General features: G+C 42.4%; 1 protein-coding gene across 1 annotated transcript in view; it reads left to right on the top strand.

Moving 5' to 3' along the window:
- The window catches only part of COL17A1 (collagen type XVII alpha 1 chain), a 39,157-nt gene that overhangs the window by 8,555 nt on the left and 11,319 nt on the right, over positions 1 to 19,283 (top strand). The window contains exons 6-37 of the mRNA XM_018910632.3: positions 172 to 222; positions 1,147 to 1,182; positions 2,768 to 2,815; positions 3,135 to 3,278; positions 4,454 to 4,597; positions 5,307 to 5,378; positions 5,797 to 5,880; positions 6,218 to 6,286; positions 7,543 to 7,704; positions 8,072 to 8,161; positions 8,301 to 8,345; positions 8,934 to 9,083; positions 9,454 to 9,669; positions 9,965 to 10,003; positions 10,949 to 10,975; positions 11,443 to 11,469; positions 11,958 to 12,020; positions 12,197 to 12,301; positions 12,796 to 12,858; positions 13,249 to 13,284; positions 13,427 to 13,480; positions 13,871 to 13,906; positions 14,113 to 14,148; positions 14,524 to 14,586; positions 14,931 to 14,966; positions 15,334 to 15,405; positions 15,754 to 15,780; positions 16,443 to 16,478; positions 16,974 to 17,009; positions 17,231 to 17,311; positions 17,977 to 18,012; positions 18,685 to 18,765. Of these exons, the coding sequence (XP_018766177.3) occupies positions 172 to 222; positions 1,147 to 1,182; positions 2,768 to 2,815; positions 3,135 to 3,278; positions 4,454 to 4,597; positions 5,307 to 5,378; positions 5,797 to 5,880; positions 6,218 to 6,286; positions 7,543 to 7,704; positions 8,072 to 8,161; positions 8,301 to 8,345; positions 8,934 to 9,083; positions 9,454 to 9,669; positions 9,965 to 10,003; positions 10,949 to 10,975; positions 11,443 to 11,469; positions 11,958 to 12,020; positions 12,197 to 12,301; positions 12,796 to 12,858; positions 13,249 to 13,284; positions 13,427 to 13,480; positions 13,871 to 13,906; positions 14,113 to 14,148; positions 14,524 to 14,586; positions 14,931 to 14,966; positions 15,334 to 15,405; positions 15,754 to 15,780; positions 16,443 to 16,478; positions 16,974 to 17,009; positions 17,231 to 17,311; positions 17,977 to 18,012; positions 18,685 to 18,765 (2,265 nt within the window). The remainder of the gene's footprint in view (positions 1 to 171; positions 223 to 1,146; positions 1,183 to 2,767; positions 2,816 to 3,134; positions 3,279 to 4,453; positions 4,598 to 5,306; positions 5,379 to 5,796; positions 5,881 to 6,217; positions 6,287 to 7,542; positions 7,705 to 8,071; positions 8,162 to 8,300; positions 8,346 to 8,933; positions 9,084 to 9,453; positions 9,670 to 9,964; positions 10,004 to 10,948; positions 10,976 to 11,442; positions 11,470 to 11,957; positions 12,021 to 12,196; positions 12,302 to 12,795; positions 12,859 to 13,248; positions 13,285 to 13,426; positions 13,481 to 13,870; positions 13,907 to 14,112; positions 14,149 to 14,523; positions 14,587 to 14,930; positions 14,967 to 15,333; positions 15,406 to 15,753; positions 15,781 to 16,442; positions 16,479 to 16,973; positions 17,010 to 17,230; positions 17,312 to 17,976; positions 18,013 to 18,684; positions 18,766 to 19,283) is intronic.

Genomic DNA, 19,283 nt, shown 5'->3' with positions numbered 1-19,283 from the left:
TATACTTATTGAAAGACATTAGCAGCTCTTTCATGAAACCTGAATAGCTCTTTTTTTTTAATGGAAATGTTTTCTGCCCACTGAGATTAAACAGTTGCCAGGAAGACATGTTTTCAAAGCTTTTAATGATCTTGTACAAAGTATTAATGAACATCTTTCTGTTCTTTGCAGGGAGCTCCAGTGCCAACTCTTCTCCTGAGTTTCCCAGAAAAGATTTTTCTGGTACGTCCTTTTTAGAGCTGCTTCTCTGAATGTTATGGCAAGGTCATGTGAGTTGTTGACCATAATGGCTTTTTGCACATTTCTGTGCCCTGTTCTACCTATGCTACCTCTGTATTGGGCCATCATGCAGCTTCGTCAGAGGAGTTATTTGGGATTTACATTAACAGCTGAGAGTCAGGTCTCTAGCTGATCATATTCAAACACAGGGTGATACTGTGTATCTGCTACTCTCAGCTGCTTTTGTGATGCCCCCTGTATGATACAGGACATGGACAGGAGAAGACAGATGTGGGATACTTCATAGCATTGCCTTCACTCTTCCAGAATAGCTCAGAGAACAGCTGCAAGCAAGAAAGTCCAGACTCTTAGGATTTTGAGTCATTGCTGGATATACTTTTCCAGTAGCTCATTTCTAGACTTCATCAAGTACGTATGGAAAAATGAAGTGGCTATCAAGTGATATTTTTAAATTAAACATTGTCAGCAGGTACTGTCTTGCCCTGTTCAAACTCTGAGCTGCTGATTTTACTCAGTGACGATACTGAAACATTATGATCAGGTCACCTTTTGGCTCATAGAGGAGGCAGGGTTTCACAATATCCAGCATTGGTCAGTGGGGTCAACAGGCCTCTCAACTTCCTTCTGGCCATTTGAAATGTGACATCAACACCTACAAACAACATTTCTCTGTACAAAAAGAAATACCATCTGGTCCAGAAAGGCTAAAGGTGCTGCTGATTCTTTAAAATACCTTATGGTCTAAAGGAGGCCTTATGAAATCTCTTAATGGTTCAGGTCTCCCAGCTGTGCTCCAAGAAAAGTTACTGTCTGAATATAAGCACCCTGAGTAGGATCAGTGTGCTGATTTTCAGAGTGTCACAGGCAGTAAAGACTAATACAGCTTTTCTCTTGTGGCTGTTCCAGCATCTGCCTCTACCAGAGGGAGAAGCCAAAGTCGAGGTGAGTGACGCTGTTCTTTGAGAAGCCTCCTTTTTTCAGTTCAGCATAATTCAGGTATGTTAAATAAACCTATTCTTTAGCTGGAATCCACCAGTTTAAGTGTAGAGCAGTCAGATGAGGTACATGGATCTGCACCACTTCAGATGTGAACCATTAATCAGGAAGCAGTTGTTTAAACAAGCTTGGTATAAAAATTGACCTTAGTGAACGTCATGCTCGTTCAGACTGTGTCAGAAAGGAAGATATTCTTGGAAACATGGATGTCTGAGAACATAGTCTTCCATCTTGTCTGTTCACTACAATAACCTTAGTCCATCCATGCTCTGGGACCAGCCTCTGACATATTTACAGTAATTGCATTCATGCTTCTCCTACTGTGATCTGTCTTGCAAACCATAAAGCCATACCCTGAAATAATCTCATCTGATAGTAAAGAGATGGTGAGGAAATTGCAGACTTACTGTGGTCTGTAGCCAGCTCACTGTAAAACTTTGCATCGTTTAAATCATTCAGCTCTTCTGATAATTTATTAACAGTGTTGGGGAAAGAAGGATTATCTTGGTCTCCAAGAATGCAGTATGTGTTTCCAGTTGCTTGAAGAGGAAACTATAATGTCACTTTATTCAAGTTAATTTTAGCAGTGGGTATAAATCACAGCATGGTCTTGCACAGTCCTCCTGGAGAGTGTCACATTCCCAATTATTCTGCCTCAGATCATCACAGTCTCCTCTAGCACACTACATACCTGAGCTCCCAGCAGAACTAGGCCATGCATAATAAAGTAGACACCAGAGAATCAGGTCCAGCATAACATATTACTTCAGAAAATAATTCCAATCCATCATCTTCTCCACATGAATGCCAAGATAGTATTTCTTTTCTAGTGCATGCACTGTCAGATTTCATCATGAAGAGAATGTATCACATGTTCTGGCTGGCCACTTTGCTTGTGGGAGGCAAATTTAGAGGCTTGCCCCAGCCAAATCACATTAACTGTGTAGTTTCTTGTGCTGGACAGTAAAGGTCCAGTAAAAGTAGGGTAATAGCATTGAGTACGTGGTGAGAATGTTGGCTGAAAACTGGACTGGTTACATTCAGTGAGCCAAAAGAGAAGTCACTAAGTAGCAAGAGACTGAATCATACAGCCCACTGTAGAGATGTCAGTTGTACCCAAGAAGTAGTAGGGAATTTGTGTATTTAGTAAACTTCTTTTGGCTGACTAATTTTTTTGTTCAGAGGGAAAATAAAAGTAATATTTGTGATGAGTGGAAACATCAGTGTGATTGAGGACTTCTGTATATCTGACAGTAGCAGCATTATTGACTTCAGCAGAGGCCATCAATGAGTGAAATATAATTCCCTGGAATTTAAAACAACAAAATGTGACCCCACAACAAAAAGTTGACCAAGCCCATTTGCTACCAATTTGCATGGGCCATGAGTACTGCTCAGATTAAGCTGTCAGACAGCAAGGTGGAACATAGACAGCAAGAAGGAAGGAATTCACTTCAGCCTAAGGTTTCATTCCCAGCCTAGGGGACAAATGAATCTCTCCATATTCATGATGTGCTTTTTTTCTTCCCAGAGAGTGAAATACGAGTCCGACTGCAGAGCGCATCTCCCTCTGGCAGATGTAAGTTATTCCAGGGGTATCAGGGATAAAATAGAGGGTGTAGCTGCTAGGGTTGTGTCTTCTCCTCTTAAGAACATTGAGTCCCCTTTCTGGGCAAGGAAGCATGCTGTGGGTTAGGTGGTGCTCTTGCAAATACGTAAAGTGGTACTTAGTCCCAGAAACATCCTCTAGAGCTTTGTCATTAAGTGGCACCCCCAGAAAGTAACAACTTCATAGACATGCAGATAAATTCCACTGAATTATTTAGATCCAGAGCAGGATTAGAGATCAATGAAACACTGGCTTTTGGGTGACTCTGGACACTTGCTTTTGCTGCTAGGGACGGAGTTGGATGATGTGAAACGTTTGCTGAAAGGAAGTCGATCTGCCAGCTGCAGCCCTACTCGGTCACCATCTGGTACCCTCCCGATACCGAAAAAGGCCGTGGTGGAGACGAAGATGGTCACTGAGAGCTCTCAGTCAGGTACTTGGCATTAGCAATGTTGCAGTCATTCCAAACAGCATTTGCCATAAAAAGTACTCAGTTGTTAAGAAATCCAGATAAGAATACATGGTGTTCCTGTACAGAAAAAGGGTCAGAATGCTGAAAGACTGTCCAGGTATTGCTGTAACAAGAGCCATCTTGGGTATCTTTCTAGTGACTAGTCTAATTTCCAAATAAATGAGTCCATTCTTTCTGCCACCAGTTTCAATTCAGAGGTATTTCTAGCAGAGATAAGAGCTCTAAGCAAATGTGTCTGAGAGTGATTTTGTCTCTTATCTCCAAGTGAAACAGAGAGATAGAACTGAAGACAACATTTCAGTGAGTGATTTATTAGCCATTCCATTTCATAACTCATCAGGAACTGTATGAGAAGACAAGGGGGAATGGCTCAAACTGAAAGAGGGCAGGCTTTGATCAGATGTTAGGAAGAAATTCTTTACTTTGAGAGTGGCGAGGCACTGGCACAGGTTGCCCAGAGAAGTTATGGATGGCCCTGGAAGTGTTCCAGGCCAAAATGCATGAGACTTTCAACAACTTGGTCTAGTGCAAGGTGTTCCTACCTATAGTAGGAGGTTGGAACTAGACTATCTTTGAGGTCCCTTTAATCCCAAACCATTCTATGATTCTATAACTGAAGTGATACTTAAAATACTACATTTTTTTTTAGTTATTTATACATCTCACGACAGGGCTTGAGGAAGTGGTATTGACATTGACTCCATTGTCTTCTATCAATATCTAAAAGCAGTGTCTTTTATCTTACTCAAAGCTCCAATCCTGTCTGAAACAGAATTTTAGTCCAGTACACTAGTTAACCAATCAGAGACATAAGTGGGAAGCAAAAGCCATACATCCCATGGCCCAATGTGATTTATTAATGGAATGGCAGACTGGGGTGGTTTATTCTGGTACTATAACATCTATGAGCAAGGAAATCTCTTCAAGGAGTTTTGCGAATGATTATGCTATTAGGTCAATCCATATTCCATTGGTTAAAATTTGTGTGGGCTATAATCAGCTGACATTTGAGGTCAGTTATGCCATGCTAACCTGGAGTCATTGGATTGACTCTACAAGGGTGATTGATATGTAAGTTGTTTGCTCTATAAACCTGGCCTTGTTGAAAACCACTTCTATCTGCTTGGCTTTTGCAGTGTCAGGGACATATGACACAACCATACTGAATACTGCCCTCCCTTCATACATGTGGTCCTCCACTCTGCCTGCTGGGTCTTCCCTTGGTGGATACCATAACAGCTCTTCCTTGATCAATGCCATGTCTCACTCTACAGGATCAGGTATGCTCCCTGGATTGCCCAGGTTTGAAGGATGGAACTATCCTGAAAATGGGTCAAAAGCACGTTTTTTTGCACAGCACAAACTAAAATGATGGATTAATCAAAATGGCAAGGGATATGCTTGAATTTTCTCTGGTTTCTGTATTTTGGTGCTCTCTGCTTCTACACTAAATCTATCTCAAAATCCTTCTTTTTGAGATTTATTGTTCTGGCTCTCTGACTGTCCTTAAATTCTGATGTCATCTTTATAAAAGAGGTCAAGCTCACATTCTCTATAAAAACTAGTTTAGACTCAAACTAATATTGGATTATCCTGGCCCATTGTAAGAATGGCTCATATACTAAAAATATTGTAAGTAAGTTTTGTGTGTTCTTACACCTGGCGAGGCCCGTTTCTAAATGCCAGGGATTCTGACTTCCCCAGCTGCAGAGAAAAAACACAGGAAGCTTTATGATGGAATATTATTTAAAGCTTTACTTTCTCTCACTGACATATGATCTCATCTTGTCTGATGTAGAATTTTTTGCCTTTGTCAGTTCAGTAAAAGGGTGGTTTATTATCAAGATTTTTCCTCTGTGCAATTATTGTGCATTATCATTAGTTGCATTTCTGAGTTGACTCCTAATTTCTGGGACTGTGCCATTGACCTTTGGATGCTAGATTTATGATTTGAGAGGAGTAATAACATTTCGCTTCCTCTTTTTGCAGTTTTTGGTGTCCCAAATAACCTGGCTCCCAGCAATCATACTCTGAATGCGGGCCTGAGCTCTTCCTCTACAGGTCAGATTTTTCTTCCCTTCACACTTTGACAGCACTGCATTTCTGGCACTGCATTCTGGCATAACTACAGTGAAATAATACCAATATACCAGTTTCTATCCTATTCCTCATCTGCTTGTAAGCAGCTTTTTGCCCCACCTGCAGAAATGTCCATGCAGCCATGAGACCTCACAATGTAACTTGAGATAATGTTTTAAAATGGTCACCATTCTTGTCCTGAGCCAACAATAACAATACAGCAAGGTGAACTAAGTTACAAAACATTTTGTTGTAAGGCCTGTGGTGCCTCCAGAAAGCTGGTGAAATTTGTTGGGAGATGTCATTATTGTTGTGTCACTGGTTTTGTTTGGGTTTTAGTCAGAATGCCACCTGCACTGCAGGACTCATATAACCCTCATTGCAATGCTTTTCTTTACAGTATTTGGAGTTCAAAACAACCTGTCTCCAAGCTCTTCTTCTGCAACCCAGAATGCTACAGCAGCCTCTGCAAGTCAGCAACAAAGTAAGCCTAGAGAAAGTGTGAGGGTCACCAATGTGTGCTTCCTTCTCCCACCTTTTCTGTAGTGATTAGAAGGTTCATCTTGACAGAGGCCCCCTCGTCACCTTCTTCTTGTGTGGCACAGTGTGGTATGAAGAGATATTGAGGAACATATCCTCTGCTGTGCATGTGCAGGAACAGCTCCCAGTGCTGATGCACTAGAAATTTCCTTGCTGGGGAAACCCTTGGTTGTTTGTGCTATCCTAGGAACGCTGAATGAGAAAAGATTTTTGAAATGTTTTGGTGTGTGAGATTCCTTGTTATCCTTCATCTCTGTCATTGTTGAATTTCTTCTTTGCAGCATATGCGATGAAGAACACATCTCAGAGCAACACCATGGCAAGTACTGGTGTGTCTGCTGCCTCAGCAGGTGAGTCTGTCATTGACAGGTGTTTAGGCATGGCTTCATACAACCATATCATAAAAATGAGTTAGAGACTCAGTGAGTGACATTCAGGTGCATAACTTGTCACTAGCCAAGTCTCCTACCAGTACCTTTCTAAAATGAGAAAGAGTCAGAATCCAAGAATGAGCAAATGAACTGGTCTGATTCGGTTCTCTACAATAATTTGGATTATTTAATTCTGAGCTATTTCTGCTCAGCAGGCATGAAGCTGGATAGAAGAGGACACATGTGAAATTGTACTTTATTTGAAGCCAAAACATTTGCAATGTTGCTCTTAAAAATAATTTTTCAGTTGTACCAGCTTCAACCACTCAAAATTGAAGGAATTGACTTATACATGACCAGAATATGTTTTTTTAATGAGAGAAGCCCTTTGTCCTTGAACAGACAGGATTCATCCTTTCCAGCTCTTTTATGCAATTCTGAGAGTTATAAATTACATTTTTTTTCCTCTGTATGTAAAGAAAGCCAAGTTTGCCTTGTAATCCAAGGACTCCCAAAGACAAGGCTTAAAAATAGATGTAAAGACCACAGAAGTTACGATAACATTTCTAATAATAGTTTACTCCAGGTTCTCCTTGAGTAATGGAATAATACCATTCTGTTTATCTTGATTTTCAATATTTTGTCGGTGTGCAAATTCATGTTTGTACATCATTCCAGACATACTTCATAATGCTTTGTGGCACAAGAGTGACCACAGTGATGATTTTGAACCTTGTTCGGCTTGTGCCAAACCTCAGTAAAGTGCACTTCAATGTCTCCTAACCCTGCCTAGCCCCCAGGATATGGAGTGCTTTGTGCTTGACAGAGTAGCTTGGCAGTGCTTGATGGGTGCCTCAGCTTGAGCTGTGCTGGCTCTGCTGACCCCTGTATATCTCTCTCAGGCTGAGTTTCTCTGACTCCTCAGGAAGTGTGTTTGAGAAGCAAAGAGCTCGTTGAGCAAATCACTTCTACATATGATTGAATTCCAGATGTTCCCCATTTCTGGCAGCAGAGCCTCCTCAGCTAGTGAAATGCATATCTCCAAAGAAACCTAATGACATGCACAGCTCTTCTGTTGCCTTTAGTTACCAGTATCTTCCAGGGCTCTTTTTGTAGTGGCAACCCCAATCACAATGTGACCACCTGTTTTTAGGAACAAAAGGGATGAGGCTTGTAGTTATGGGCTTAATGGCCCATACTCATCTCCTCTCTACAATCTTTTACAAATATTGCAGGAGGAACTGTCTTGAGCTCCCAGGGAGACGACATTCTGCGCAAAGACTGCAAGTTCCTGCTGCTCGAGAAGGAGAAGGCACCAGCAAAGGAGATGGAACTCTTGGTCATGACAAAGGACACTGGCAAAGTCTTCAGTGCTTCTAACACTGGGCTTAGTGGAGGTAACATCCCTCTTTCAGGACATGCGGTTATTTTGAGGGTAGAGACATGGAGACTGATCATAAGGGAAGTTCAGTGTTCAGGGTACTACACCTAACTTGTACATCATACAAGAACCTCTGACAGGCAGTCAGCTTTTAACCATGCCAGCTGAAACCTGGGTCTGGCTTTTGCATTTGAACCTCCAGAATGTGCCCTGGGATATTTCACAAAGCTCAGGAGCTTTGAGAGAAAAAAAAAAATAGATCTGGTTTAGACAGGCAGAGCTATTGTGTCTTCCCAAGAAAAATACATCTTTACCAATGAAAGAAGATTGGCCTGGTTTAACTTCTGGTGTAATGTTTCTAATTATATTCGATTTCTGTTCAGGATCTTTTGGAGAAGACACCTTGAAGAAAGAGAAGCAGGGATTTTCCTCCTCTTATGCTACAGATACTGGCCTAAAATCAGATGCAAATGGTAAGAATTTGTTCCTGTGGAAATGCAACACAACCTTCTCCTTCTGCCTCCATTACTACCTTTCCCTTTCAAGCCCACACTCTAAATTTTGTCATGCGCAGAAAGACTGGTAAAACCTCTTTTACTGTTGTTAAAACAGGAGGGCTGAAATCCATGCCAAAACGGGACAAAGAAACTTATGCAGGTAAGTGATGCCACTCAGACTTTCATTGGAAGAAGCACCAAAGCACAATACACAAAAAGCAATTGTTCTTGGGGGACATGAGTGGTCTCTGAGCAATGCATCAGAGGGAGGGAATGTTCAGGAGGCTACCAGAGAAATTGGTACCAGTGATTTGATTGTAGATAAGTGGACAGTTGGGTTATTTTTGCATGACTAGAGAAAATCAGATAGCTGACAGTCCAGCTGCATCCTGCTACTGGGACAGATTTATGGGGAAGAGAGTGCTCAGACAGACCATGCTGGCTATTGCTGTCATTTATGGCTCAGATCTGTACAAAAAATTTACCCCCATGTGATCATGTTTTCCAGCTGTTATTTTAAAATGCACTGAAAGTTTTTCTCTCCTGTTTGAATTTCCTTTGGAAATACTGTTCCCATCTTCCATAGGGACTAGAATTACACTCACCATGTGCACAGAGTGGCATGAAGATTTTTTCCATAACCCTTTGTATAATGGATCAGGTCTTGATGTCCTTATTGTAAGAGATTCTTAACTCTGAAATCAAGAAACTCTTCATTAACCAGGAGATTCTTCCTTCTCTGTTCCAGAAATACAAAGTGGTGATGCAGGAGGTGCAATTGGATCAGCACCATCCTGGTGTCCTTGTGGTTCCTGCTGTAGCTGGTGGAAATGGCTCTTGGGTTTGCTTCTAGCCTGGTTGTTTCTCCTTGGATTGCTTTTTGGACTCATTGCTCTGGGTAGGAAATAACTGAGGAAAAAAATGTTGAATGGTATAGAATGACAAAGGGTTTAAGTTGGGAACAAGCCCAAGCACCAGATATACCAAGCCAGAGAACTGAATAAAACATTCAGCTTGATGGTGACTTGCCATTGAGATTTTACAAATGGACAGAAAGAACAGATAAGGAATACAGTCTGACGGATTTCAAAGCTGTCATTTAAATTCCAGATATCCCTTCTGGAAAAAAAAAAGGAAAAAAGAATTCTGCAAAACTCAGTGGCCACAGTTGTGTGACACAGTGTTGCCATGTTCCTATGATTGCATGAAATATTTCAGGCATGTATATCTGGCAGCATGTTCCCTAGCATTTTCCTTTAACCTTCCAGCTGAAGAAGTGAGAAAGCTGAAATCTCGTGTGGAAGACCTGGAGAAAATCAATGGTGGCCTCCTAGCAATTAACCAAGGGAATTCAAAAATAGAAAAGGATGTTTCAAGAGTAGACTTTCTTCATGGTAACTCACTCTCCTCAACCTTCCCATATGAAAATGAAGAGTCAGTCTGGTTGATGGTGAAGAGCAGACTGAATAAGGAAATAGAACGAGGTGAGCAGAGTCAAAAATGAACCCATACATTATTTCTCATGCTACTTTTGTTAGCAAGGGAAAGGTTATTTACTTCTGTTTAGCACATGTTGGAAAGAGATGAACAACAGAGCAGCCAACATTTTCCCATCTTTAGAAATTTCATGTATTTGTGAAAACAAATTTACTGAGGAAACTCACAAACCATACTGTGCTGCCTGTAGCCTGATTCCAAATAGATGTATCCTTGTTCTTGAAATGAGTAGCTACTCTGCTTTATAATGAACTCTAACAGCCCCTTCACTTCCTGTTACAGGCTACTTCCGAGGGGAGAGAGGAGAACGTGGTGAGAAAGGTACAGCCATACAGTCCTTCTCTTCCCCTGTCCAATTCCTTGACTCTGGCAATGCACAATTTTGTGGTGGTTGTTGCTTCAAGGGGCCATAAGCAGTAAGAAAGATGAAGATGGTTCATACTTGAACAAAAAGAATCAGAATTGTTTAGGTTGAAAAAGACCTTGAAGATTATGGAGTCCAGCCATAAATGTAGCACTGTCCATGTCCATCACTAAACCACCTTCCTAAGAGTCACAGTGTCTTTTCAATACCTCCAGGGACAGTGACTCAACCTCTTCCTCTGGGCAGCCTGTTCCAATTCCTCATAACCCTTTTGGTGAAGAAATTTTTCCTAATATCCAATCTTAATCTCCCTGGTGCAGCTTGAGGCCATTTCTTCTTGTCCTATCACTTGTTACTTCTGAGAAGTGGCTGACCCCCAGCTCACTCTCTCCTTTCAGGCAGTTATAGAGAGGAATAAGGTCCCCCCGAGTCTTCTCTGTCCCAGGTTCCCCAGCTGGGGGAACCTGGGACAACACCCCCAGCTCCCTCAGCCACTCCTCAGAGGATTTGTGTTCCAGACCCTTCACCAGCTCTGTTTCCCTCTCTGGACTCACTTCAGTATCTCAAGACCTTGTAGTGAGGGGCCAGAACTGGATGCAGCAGTCGAGGTACAGCCTCACCAGAGCTGAGTGCAGGGGGACAATCATTGTCCTGCTCCTGCCAGTTTGCCATGTAAACTGTAGACCCTGATCCCACACAGAGCAATACAGGAGGCCTAGTCTTGTATTGTGCCAGTGTGAAAGGCCAGATTGTGTCTGATCCTCTGCTGTTCAAGTGTGAAGCGTCCTGTTTGGCCATAACTCCTTTGTGTTTAATTAAAAGTAGGAAAGCAACTAGAAGACAAAATGAATGAATAATCATAAGATGTCTCTTGATTCAACTTTTTTTTCCACTTTTCTCAGGTGACATGGGAATACAAGGTCCCAAAGGTGAGTCTGGAGGTACCTGCTTTACCTGGCAGCCTGTTGTAGGGCCTGGGTAGCAAATGGTTTTTTGTTACTCCAGAATTTGGAGAAGCTGATGTCATTTATCTGTTAGTTCAGATATTGTTCTGAAGGTTGGGGTTTTTCTCCTGTTTTATGGTCAAAGAAAATTTTAGAATTCATAGTAGAAGAGATAATAGATCTCGCTTTGAATCTAGAAGCTCCTTTCACCTGGAGAAAAGTCATTCCTGAAACCAGGCTCTACTGGTTTAATCACAGAGTGCCCAGAGGGTTTTGCATGGTGTGAACGACTCAATTATTTGCATAAAAACAAGGGAGACAATTGCTGGAGGCGCTAGAACTTGTAAATATTCCAGGAACATAAACTTCTTTTTATAAGGGTGAGGGTTAGCCAAAGTGACAAAAAGAGAAGACTTATTCCCCACTGACTGTCTTTTTGTTTCTGTCTACAGGTGATCGAGGACTTCCTGGTGTCCCAGGTGGGCAATAGTTCAAATCCCCTGTAAGGGAGGACATTTATTTACATTACTGTGGGCTAGAACAAATACTGCACTTTCTTGCAAAATTCCTTAAACTTAGCTCAAGGTGTTTCTCTGAAGAGTCAATATGTAGTATAGATTAAGTCACTTGATTAATACCTTGGTGCTGAGCTACAGACACAGCTCAAGAGACTTGGTTACAAGCAAAGCCTTGGCCAGACTTCCCCTTAGTTGAACATGCTGAATTTGTGGAAAATTCTAGTCTAGCACTGAAAGAATCCTACAGCTGCATAAATACTTGGTTCAGCTTTCCTGTACTTTTATATGTATTGTGGTCTTCTAAAGAGATAAAGTACCCACCTTAAGAGTAATATATGATTTACCCCATAGAATTATTCTCTCCAGGCTTGAGATTTCCCTAAGTTGCATGTTATTCTTTTATGGTACATAGTCAAGAACTCTGAACTCTTACTGTGTTTTCTTTCCAGGCATTCCTGGTCCAATTGGGCATGCAGGACCAGAAGGACCAAAAGGCCAGAAAGGAAGCATGGGTGAGCATCTCTGTCAGTGCTGTGAGTCATTCACAACTGACTGACACATGGCACAGGAATACAGACACCTGGCTGGTGTGACCATTGCCTTCCCCAGTGGAGCTGGCCAAGGATCCTTTTGCCCAAGGCCTCCCTCCCACAGACACCTGATTTTACAAGGCATTTGTTTCCTGTAGGTGATCCTGGCATGGAAGGTCCCATGGGACAAAGAGGTAGAGAAGGGATACCAGGGCCTCGAGGGGAGCCAGGACCACCTGGATTTGGAGAAAAAGGAGACAGAGGTAGGAACCAAGTGTCTTGTTGTTGGATAAAACAGAGATGGACAAAAGCAAGAGTTTGGTCCTGATTAATAGAACACCTCAGTAATAAAATCTGATTTCACTATTCAATCCAGATTTCATATCTGTACATTTCTCAGGACAGATTAATATGGCCTTAAGTAATTTTTTTGGCAGACTTATAATGGGTAAACAAGGATTGCTTTGGTTTCTCAGATCTTACAGTCAAGTTTGAATGTGACAGAACCAAAATCACTTCATTATCAAGGTTATCTTCTTCCCTGTTATCCAGGTCATCAAAGCTGGGGAATTCATCTTGCTAAAGCCCAGTGAGCTCATATTCTTTTCTTGGATAGTGCATATCTATTTGGATGTTTTGAACTGATGAGCAGATTATCCATGGTTCTTACCAGAGAAAGAATAACAGTAGATGGAATAATGGAAAAATGGGATCATATCTGTATTCTACTGTGTCTATTCATGCTCTTATTTTGCAGGTGCTGTTGGTGAGCCAGGTCCTCCAGGGCCACCTGGACCCCCAGGTTCTACTGGCCTAAAAGGTAAATGTGGAGATGGAGAGAGAACCTAACAGAGAGGTTAGGAGTAAATGGGCACCCCAGCTGTCCCATTTCACTTGTGTTGCTCTGCAGTAACCAGAAAAGTGAGCTAATGGTCTGAAGCACATATCCCAACATCTCAGCTGAGATAAATGGCTTGGGTCTCTTTACTTTACTTATGTGGAAAACATTTCCTCAATGTCACAAGGACTAAGTTCTCTAAATTTGTTGTCCTGGTTTTGAGGATGCCAGTAATGCAAATTCTTCTAGTGGCTGGGGAACTTCCAATCCACTAAACACCTGTTGGGTTGTGGATGCTGTTGGGCAAACTGAAAGCAATTTGATCATTTTCTAATTGTGGCGTTACTAAAAGAAAATCCTTGTTCCTTACAGGTCTGATGGGTTCCCCAGGCCCACAAGGTCCTCCAGGTAAGTGCTGTATTCTTTTGCTGTGGCATCTAGAGACTGGGGAGAACAAAAACAGAGTGACAGTTTCTCATAGTTTTTCTGCTTCATTAATGCATTGTGGTGAGTGGGATGAATGAAAACCCCCCATCTCATTTTTCTGCAGGTCCTCCTGGCCTACAAGGATTTAGAGGTGAAGCAGGACTCCCAGGTGCTAAAGGTAACTTTCTCTTCCCCCGGTAATTGAAGCAGCACTAGCTGAGGTGCTTTTCTAGCACTGCTCTGAGCAGCAGTTGTGGTCTGACCATGTCACATTTTGATTCTATGGGCACAGAAAAGCATAAGACTGAAGAAAAGGGAGGCAAACCAAAACTTAGTCATTGACTGCTAGCAAATATTGAGAAAAGCAGGAGACACAGAGGTAATATTGCAGTCTAAGAGAGGAAAAACAGTTGTGTGGATGGAGCTGTGTTAAAGGAAAAGAATTTCCAGTTTGAGTTTGTCTGGTAACACAGAATCTGTATTTCCCTAGTGATTTTTCTTGGTGCATTAAATGCCTTTCCCTTATGATTTTTTACTACTATTGTTCAATCATCCATATCGCTTTCAGGTGAAAAAGGAGCCAGTGGACCCCCTGGACCCAAAGGTATGTTGACCAATTAGGTATTCTTTTGTGGTTATTTTCTTTAGATTCCTTTAGATATTGTATTGGATACTGTCCATGGGTTTTATCCTTATCCCTCTTTGGCCTCTTCTTCTGTGCTCTTGTCAGAAAGCAGTCTTTATTTTCTCTGATGGAAACATTTTACAATGAAGCAATCTCACAGAATTTGTCCCTTTTTTCTACCACAGGTGATCAGGGTGAGAAGGGTTCTCGTGGAATGACAGGTTAGTGGATTGAAATACTGGAGTAACAGCCAACCTAATAAAAGTATAGCCCAGGCAATCCCAGTTAGCTGTCTGAAACACTATAATGATATTACTGGTTATAAGAGTTTTATTTTTGCACCAAAATTATAAACAAATAGATCCCATTCTTGATTCCAGTAATTTTGGTAACAATCTTTGTACTTAGCTTTAGGAAAATTGTCCCTCACATGCCCTATATTCACATCACTTGAGCATTTCTAATGCCTGGAGACAGTTGTGAATCATGAGGCCTGAGCATCCTGACAATGCTGGTTTTCAGTTGCAAAGCAGCAAATATTGCTGACAGAATTGTCCAAGAGTTGTTTGTTTCATTGTCATACTATTTCACTACAGGTGAGCAAGGCTCAAGAGGAATACCTGGACCTCCAGGAGAGCCAGGGGCTAAAGGACCTGCAGGTGGGTACCAGAAAGCAGCTGTATTTATATGGGAGGCAATGTCATTGCCACCCAGATTGTGTTTCTGTGAGCAAAGACGAGGGAACAGGATGGGAGTGGAATAATGCTTTTTATGATCCTAGGTCTTACCTTTAGGCAGCTGTGATTAGTCTGTACACTCAGAAAAGATGTCCTACAGTTTTTTGAATGAATGCTGGAACTTCAGTAACGGCAACCAAGGTTTCTTTCAGATACAATGTGATGAAAAGCCACTCTTAGGGTTAGGGCTGTGCTCCACTTTGGAGGAAGAGAGGATAACTGTGGTACTGTTTCAGAAGTCCCTGACAATCTCTTTCTTTGGACAGGACAAGCTGGTCGTGATGGACAGCCAGGTGAAAAAGGTAAGGGCTTCCTTTGAGGTAGTAGTGCAGGTACTTTCTGTTTTGGTAGGAGTTGATTTGTAAAAGGGGTGGGAGAAAGATGGCAGCAGATTCATGTTCTGGGATCTTCTGTCTAAGAACTGTAGAGTCAACCTGTAAACATGGAACTGAGACATATAGTGGAACAGGCTGTAAACTTGTGACCGAGTTACCTCTCTACAGAACTCTTCTGTCATTGATGTTCCCCTCCCAGACACTGATGTTGGAGATGGCCACTTGGCTGTGAAAATACAATAGGTAGAAAGTGCTGCAGGACAGCCAGGCTTGAATAGATTGGTAGATTGTATGTCAGTGACTTTTGTCTCATTAGTGGTGATTATATCCCTAGGTGAACCAGGTCTTATGGGAATGCCAGGTGCCAGAGGCCCTCCAGGACCCACTGGAGATGCTGGAGAGCCAGGTAAAAGCATAAGACAGAACAAAAATGCTTTCTGCTCAGTGAGGAACACAGATGTATTTGTCAATTTCCAGTCTTAATTTAAGTCTGGCAGAGGATCTCTGTATTCTTAAGGTGGTGATCAAAGGAAAGTACATAGAGAATCTAGACCCTTTATGATCCCAAAATTGCCCACAGTGCAAACATCAGCTGCTATGAGCTGATTTACATACCAGTTGCTAGGCCGGTTTCCACCACTTTGAGAATTGTGTGCTATAATTTCACGTAAATCGAATCTTTTTTTCTCTTGTCTGTCCTTTTCCCACATGAAATTTTTTAGACATCTTAAGAGTTTTTGCCTTTTTCTGACAGGTCTTACAGGACCCCAAGGACCGCCAGGTAGGCTTTTCCATATTCCAGTGTATCAACGACACACTTTAATATGGGTTCAAAAACCATTGTAATTTTCCCTCTGTGGTACTCAGGGTTTCCAAAGTGATATACCAAGGTTTCCACACCTCCTTTGGCTTTTGAGACAGGCTTTGTGCAAGATGTGTGATTTTTGAGCAATGCAAGGCTTTTGAGTGTTGAAATTTTGCCTTTCCCCAAAACATAACATAACATTTTAGTTCCCCGTGCATCACTGAAAAGTCCTTCTAGTCAGCAGCAGAAACACAAGGGAGAGGTTGTAGCAATAGAGATGTAAACAGGGGATGTGACATCTGTAAGCAGAGGTGGTTTGGGGGGGACAGTTCAACAGGACTTCATCTGAGAGCCTCAGGACAGGTAGCAGTACCTAGAAGACGCTACAGGTAAATCTGTGAAGCAGTGTCATCATCCAGGGAGCAGTGGGACCAGGAAAGCCCAAAGACACAACCAGCTCAGTCTGTTCCTCCACTGTCTTATAAAGTCCTTAGGGACCTGCTTGTAAAGGCTGAAAGCTGGGGTCTTGAGTAGGAAGCTCCTTCTAAAAACTCACAAGTGAAACAGCTGGGGTACCTGAAAAACATACAGCAAACAGTATTTGCACTATTTTAAATTTTTTGTCTACCTCACATCAGGGCTTCCAGGCAACCCAGGCCGACCAGGGGCTAAAGGTGAGTTTTGTTTCTTCCCTAATGCTCATTTTCTCTCTGAAGATTTCATTTTAGCAATGATTAGCTGCTCCACTGACCAGTCCCTGGATCAACAGTGGCATCTAGTGGCTTTGGCAAGGGAAGGTTTGAGAAGCATGGTAGGCAAAGCTTCCCTGAGCATACACGGAGGGCAGTGGGGACATCTGCTGAGGGACTTGGCATGGCAGCTCTCCTCTGAGCAAAGCTCTGAAGCCTGGTTCTGCCCGGAGCAAAAGATGCCTGGTGACTGCAGTGGAAGCTGTGTGCCTGCCTCAGCTAAATCATCTGCCTATGCTGGCAGATGTAGTGCTTGGAAAGCTGATCAGAGTGCTTCTCTGGATTTGCACAGCTCTCTTGCTTCCCCCCTGACCTTCTAGTGCTGTGACTTTTCTGACGAGATCAAGGGCAGAAAGAACTTAACAGTACAATGTTACCCCCCTAAAAAGAAGCTCAACTTTTGTACCTTTGTTTTCCTAGGAGAACCTGGAGCTCCAGGAAGAGTCATAAGTGCAGGTATGTAGTGCTGTGAGGGGGTCACACTTCTGATTTAGGAGGGTTTTCTCTGGGGCTTTTTTGCACCTCCTCAATTCATCTTGACTGTATGTGAGACCTGTACCGGGGCTCCCTGCGCTGGGGAGCCATAGATGTGGTATTCCTTAAGCATAGATTTTTACACATTCACTGGATGTGTGAATATAAATGTCTGTATGCAAATCTATGTGTTTGTTTTTCAGAGGGTTCATCAACTATTACTCTCCCAGGCCCACCAGGGCCCCCAGGCCCACCTGGCCCCACTGGTCCTCCAGGTGTTCCAGGTGAGTACTGATGAGTACAAAGTAGTGATAGGTCAAATCCAGGGTCTACAATCAAGTTCTTTCAGTAAGGCAGGCTTGTGTCTAATCCCTTTCCCGGCACTGTTGCTGAAATTAGGAAGTGCTTGTTTTCCAGCCACAGCTTTGAGCTCAAGGCAGCAGAACTCCCACTCAAGCATCTGTAAATCTTTCTCACACACACACACTGGCTGTGCATGAGCTCGGGCCTCAGACTCCTCTGGTCAGTCAGACACTGCCCTCCAGCGTGCCGGTGTCAGCCAGCAGAGTTCCTGAGCCCTGATTCTCATGGCACTTCTGTGCCTGGAGCTAGTCCTGGAGCTGATTTGGCAGAGGCAGTCTCAGTTTGCAGTATGGAATGTGAGAGGAGGGTTAGGCCTTTTGCATTCCTTTTCTCTTGTGGTCAGTGGCATTCTGGTTATTTCCTCAGTCCAAGAGGCACCAAGCATTTTAATTGCCACAGGATGGAAATTCAAATAATGTTTGGGGCATTGATTAATTCATACCCCATAGCAATTCCATTTGTTTGTGTAGAAAATATATTTTTTCGTAGTCTCAGTTCTTATAAAAGTCCTGTTGATTATTTTCTGCTATTGTAAAATACAGCCAATAAAATCTATTGAAATTTGTGTTTTTTCCTTTGAAACTAGGTCCTGTTGGACCAGCTGGTCTCCCTGGACAGCAAGGTACCATTTTCCTTCAGCTTTGATTATGCTTCTTGAGAGAAAGGAATTCATTAGTTTTTCTTTGTTTCTACTTCTCTAAGCCCTTGGCACATTCCCTCTCCCTTTTGTTCACAGATTTCTTCCTTTCAGTTCATTTTGTTGCACTATTTGGCTTAATTAGTCTAGTAAAAGAATTTTTATAATTTTTTGTTTTCCCAGGGGAAGAAGAAGGGTGATAAGAGCCAGTGTAATGTAGATGCTGCAAATGTCTTTTTTTTCTTATGCTATTTTTCCTGAAGGCTGGTATTTCTAAGGCACTCCTCATGTGCCGTTGCCTTTCTGTGATAGGGGATATAGCCCAGCTGGATACCTCCTGCCATTTTGAAAGGCAGGAGAACAAACTAGAGCCAAATTGGGATTAATGTCACCGTGAAAGCACTGCCAGTTGGGCAGACATCTCTTAGAAAGGGCTGACCCCTAAGAACCTTTCTTAGCTGGTTTCCTATGATCCTGTTAGAGCAAGCTGGGCATAATTTCCACACTTGAATGCAGTGTCCCTCAGATCTGGGGACTGAGTTCATGCTCCCAGTTCTCATAAGAAAAGTCTGAACCTCTTGTCAGAGTAGGCCACCCTCTCTCAGTTACATAACTCTCTTTCTCTGATTCTTTTTTTTTTTTTTTTACTGGAAAAAGGTCCACGGGGTGAGAAAGGATCCCCAGGTGAAGCTGTGATAGAAACCATAAGAACAGAAGTCTCATCATTAGCATCTCAAAGTAAGTGGCTCTGCCTTTCCACTCCTTTATCTGGAGATGTGTCAGAGCTTCAAGGCCTGCTCACAGCTACTAGGAAATGCCCCTAATTCTTTCTTCTCAATGTGACATGGGGTAAATATGTGTGTGTGTGTGTGGTGGTGTGTCTGCAATGCCAGCTACCTCTTCTTTCCTCCTCATCTGTGCATCCTAAAGTCCTTTCAAAAGGAGGCAAAGGGCATCAGGCCCACATCACAGAGAGGGAAGCTGAGGAATGGTGGCTGCTGAGAAGCCACTAACAGGGGAGATACTCACAGAGCTGAGAGCTTCCAGACACTGAGTTCACACAGGGCAGTTCCCTGTGCAATATGAGCATGGAGCCATCTGTAAGATGAGAACCAGTCTGAAAAGGCATGTTAATCTAAGCAACAGAAATAATCTCTCTTCAAATTAAAGGATGAATTCACACAGGAGTAAGTAAATTTAAGATTTAAAAAAATGTAACATTTTGTAAAAATTTTAAAATTTTAAGATGAAAATAA

This window comes from Serinus canaria, chromosome 6, assembly GCF_022539315.1.
Source record: "Serinus canaria isolate serCan28SL12 chromosome 6, serCan2020, whole genome shotgun sequence".
NCBI classification, from domain to species: domain Eukaryota; kingdom Metazoa; phylum Chordata; class Aves; order Passeriformes; family Fringillidae; genus Serinus; species Serinus canaria.
This window is presented reverse-complemented; position numbering and strand designations above follow the sequence as displayed.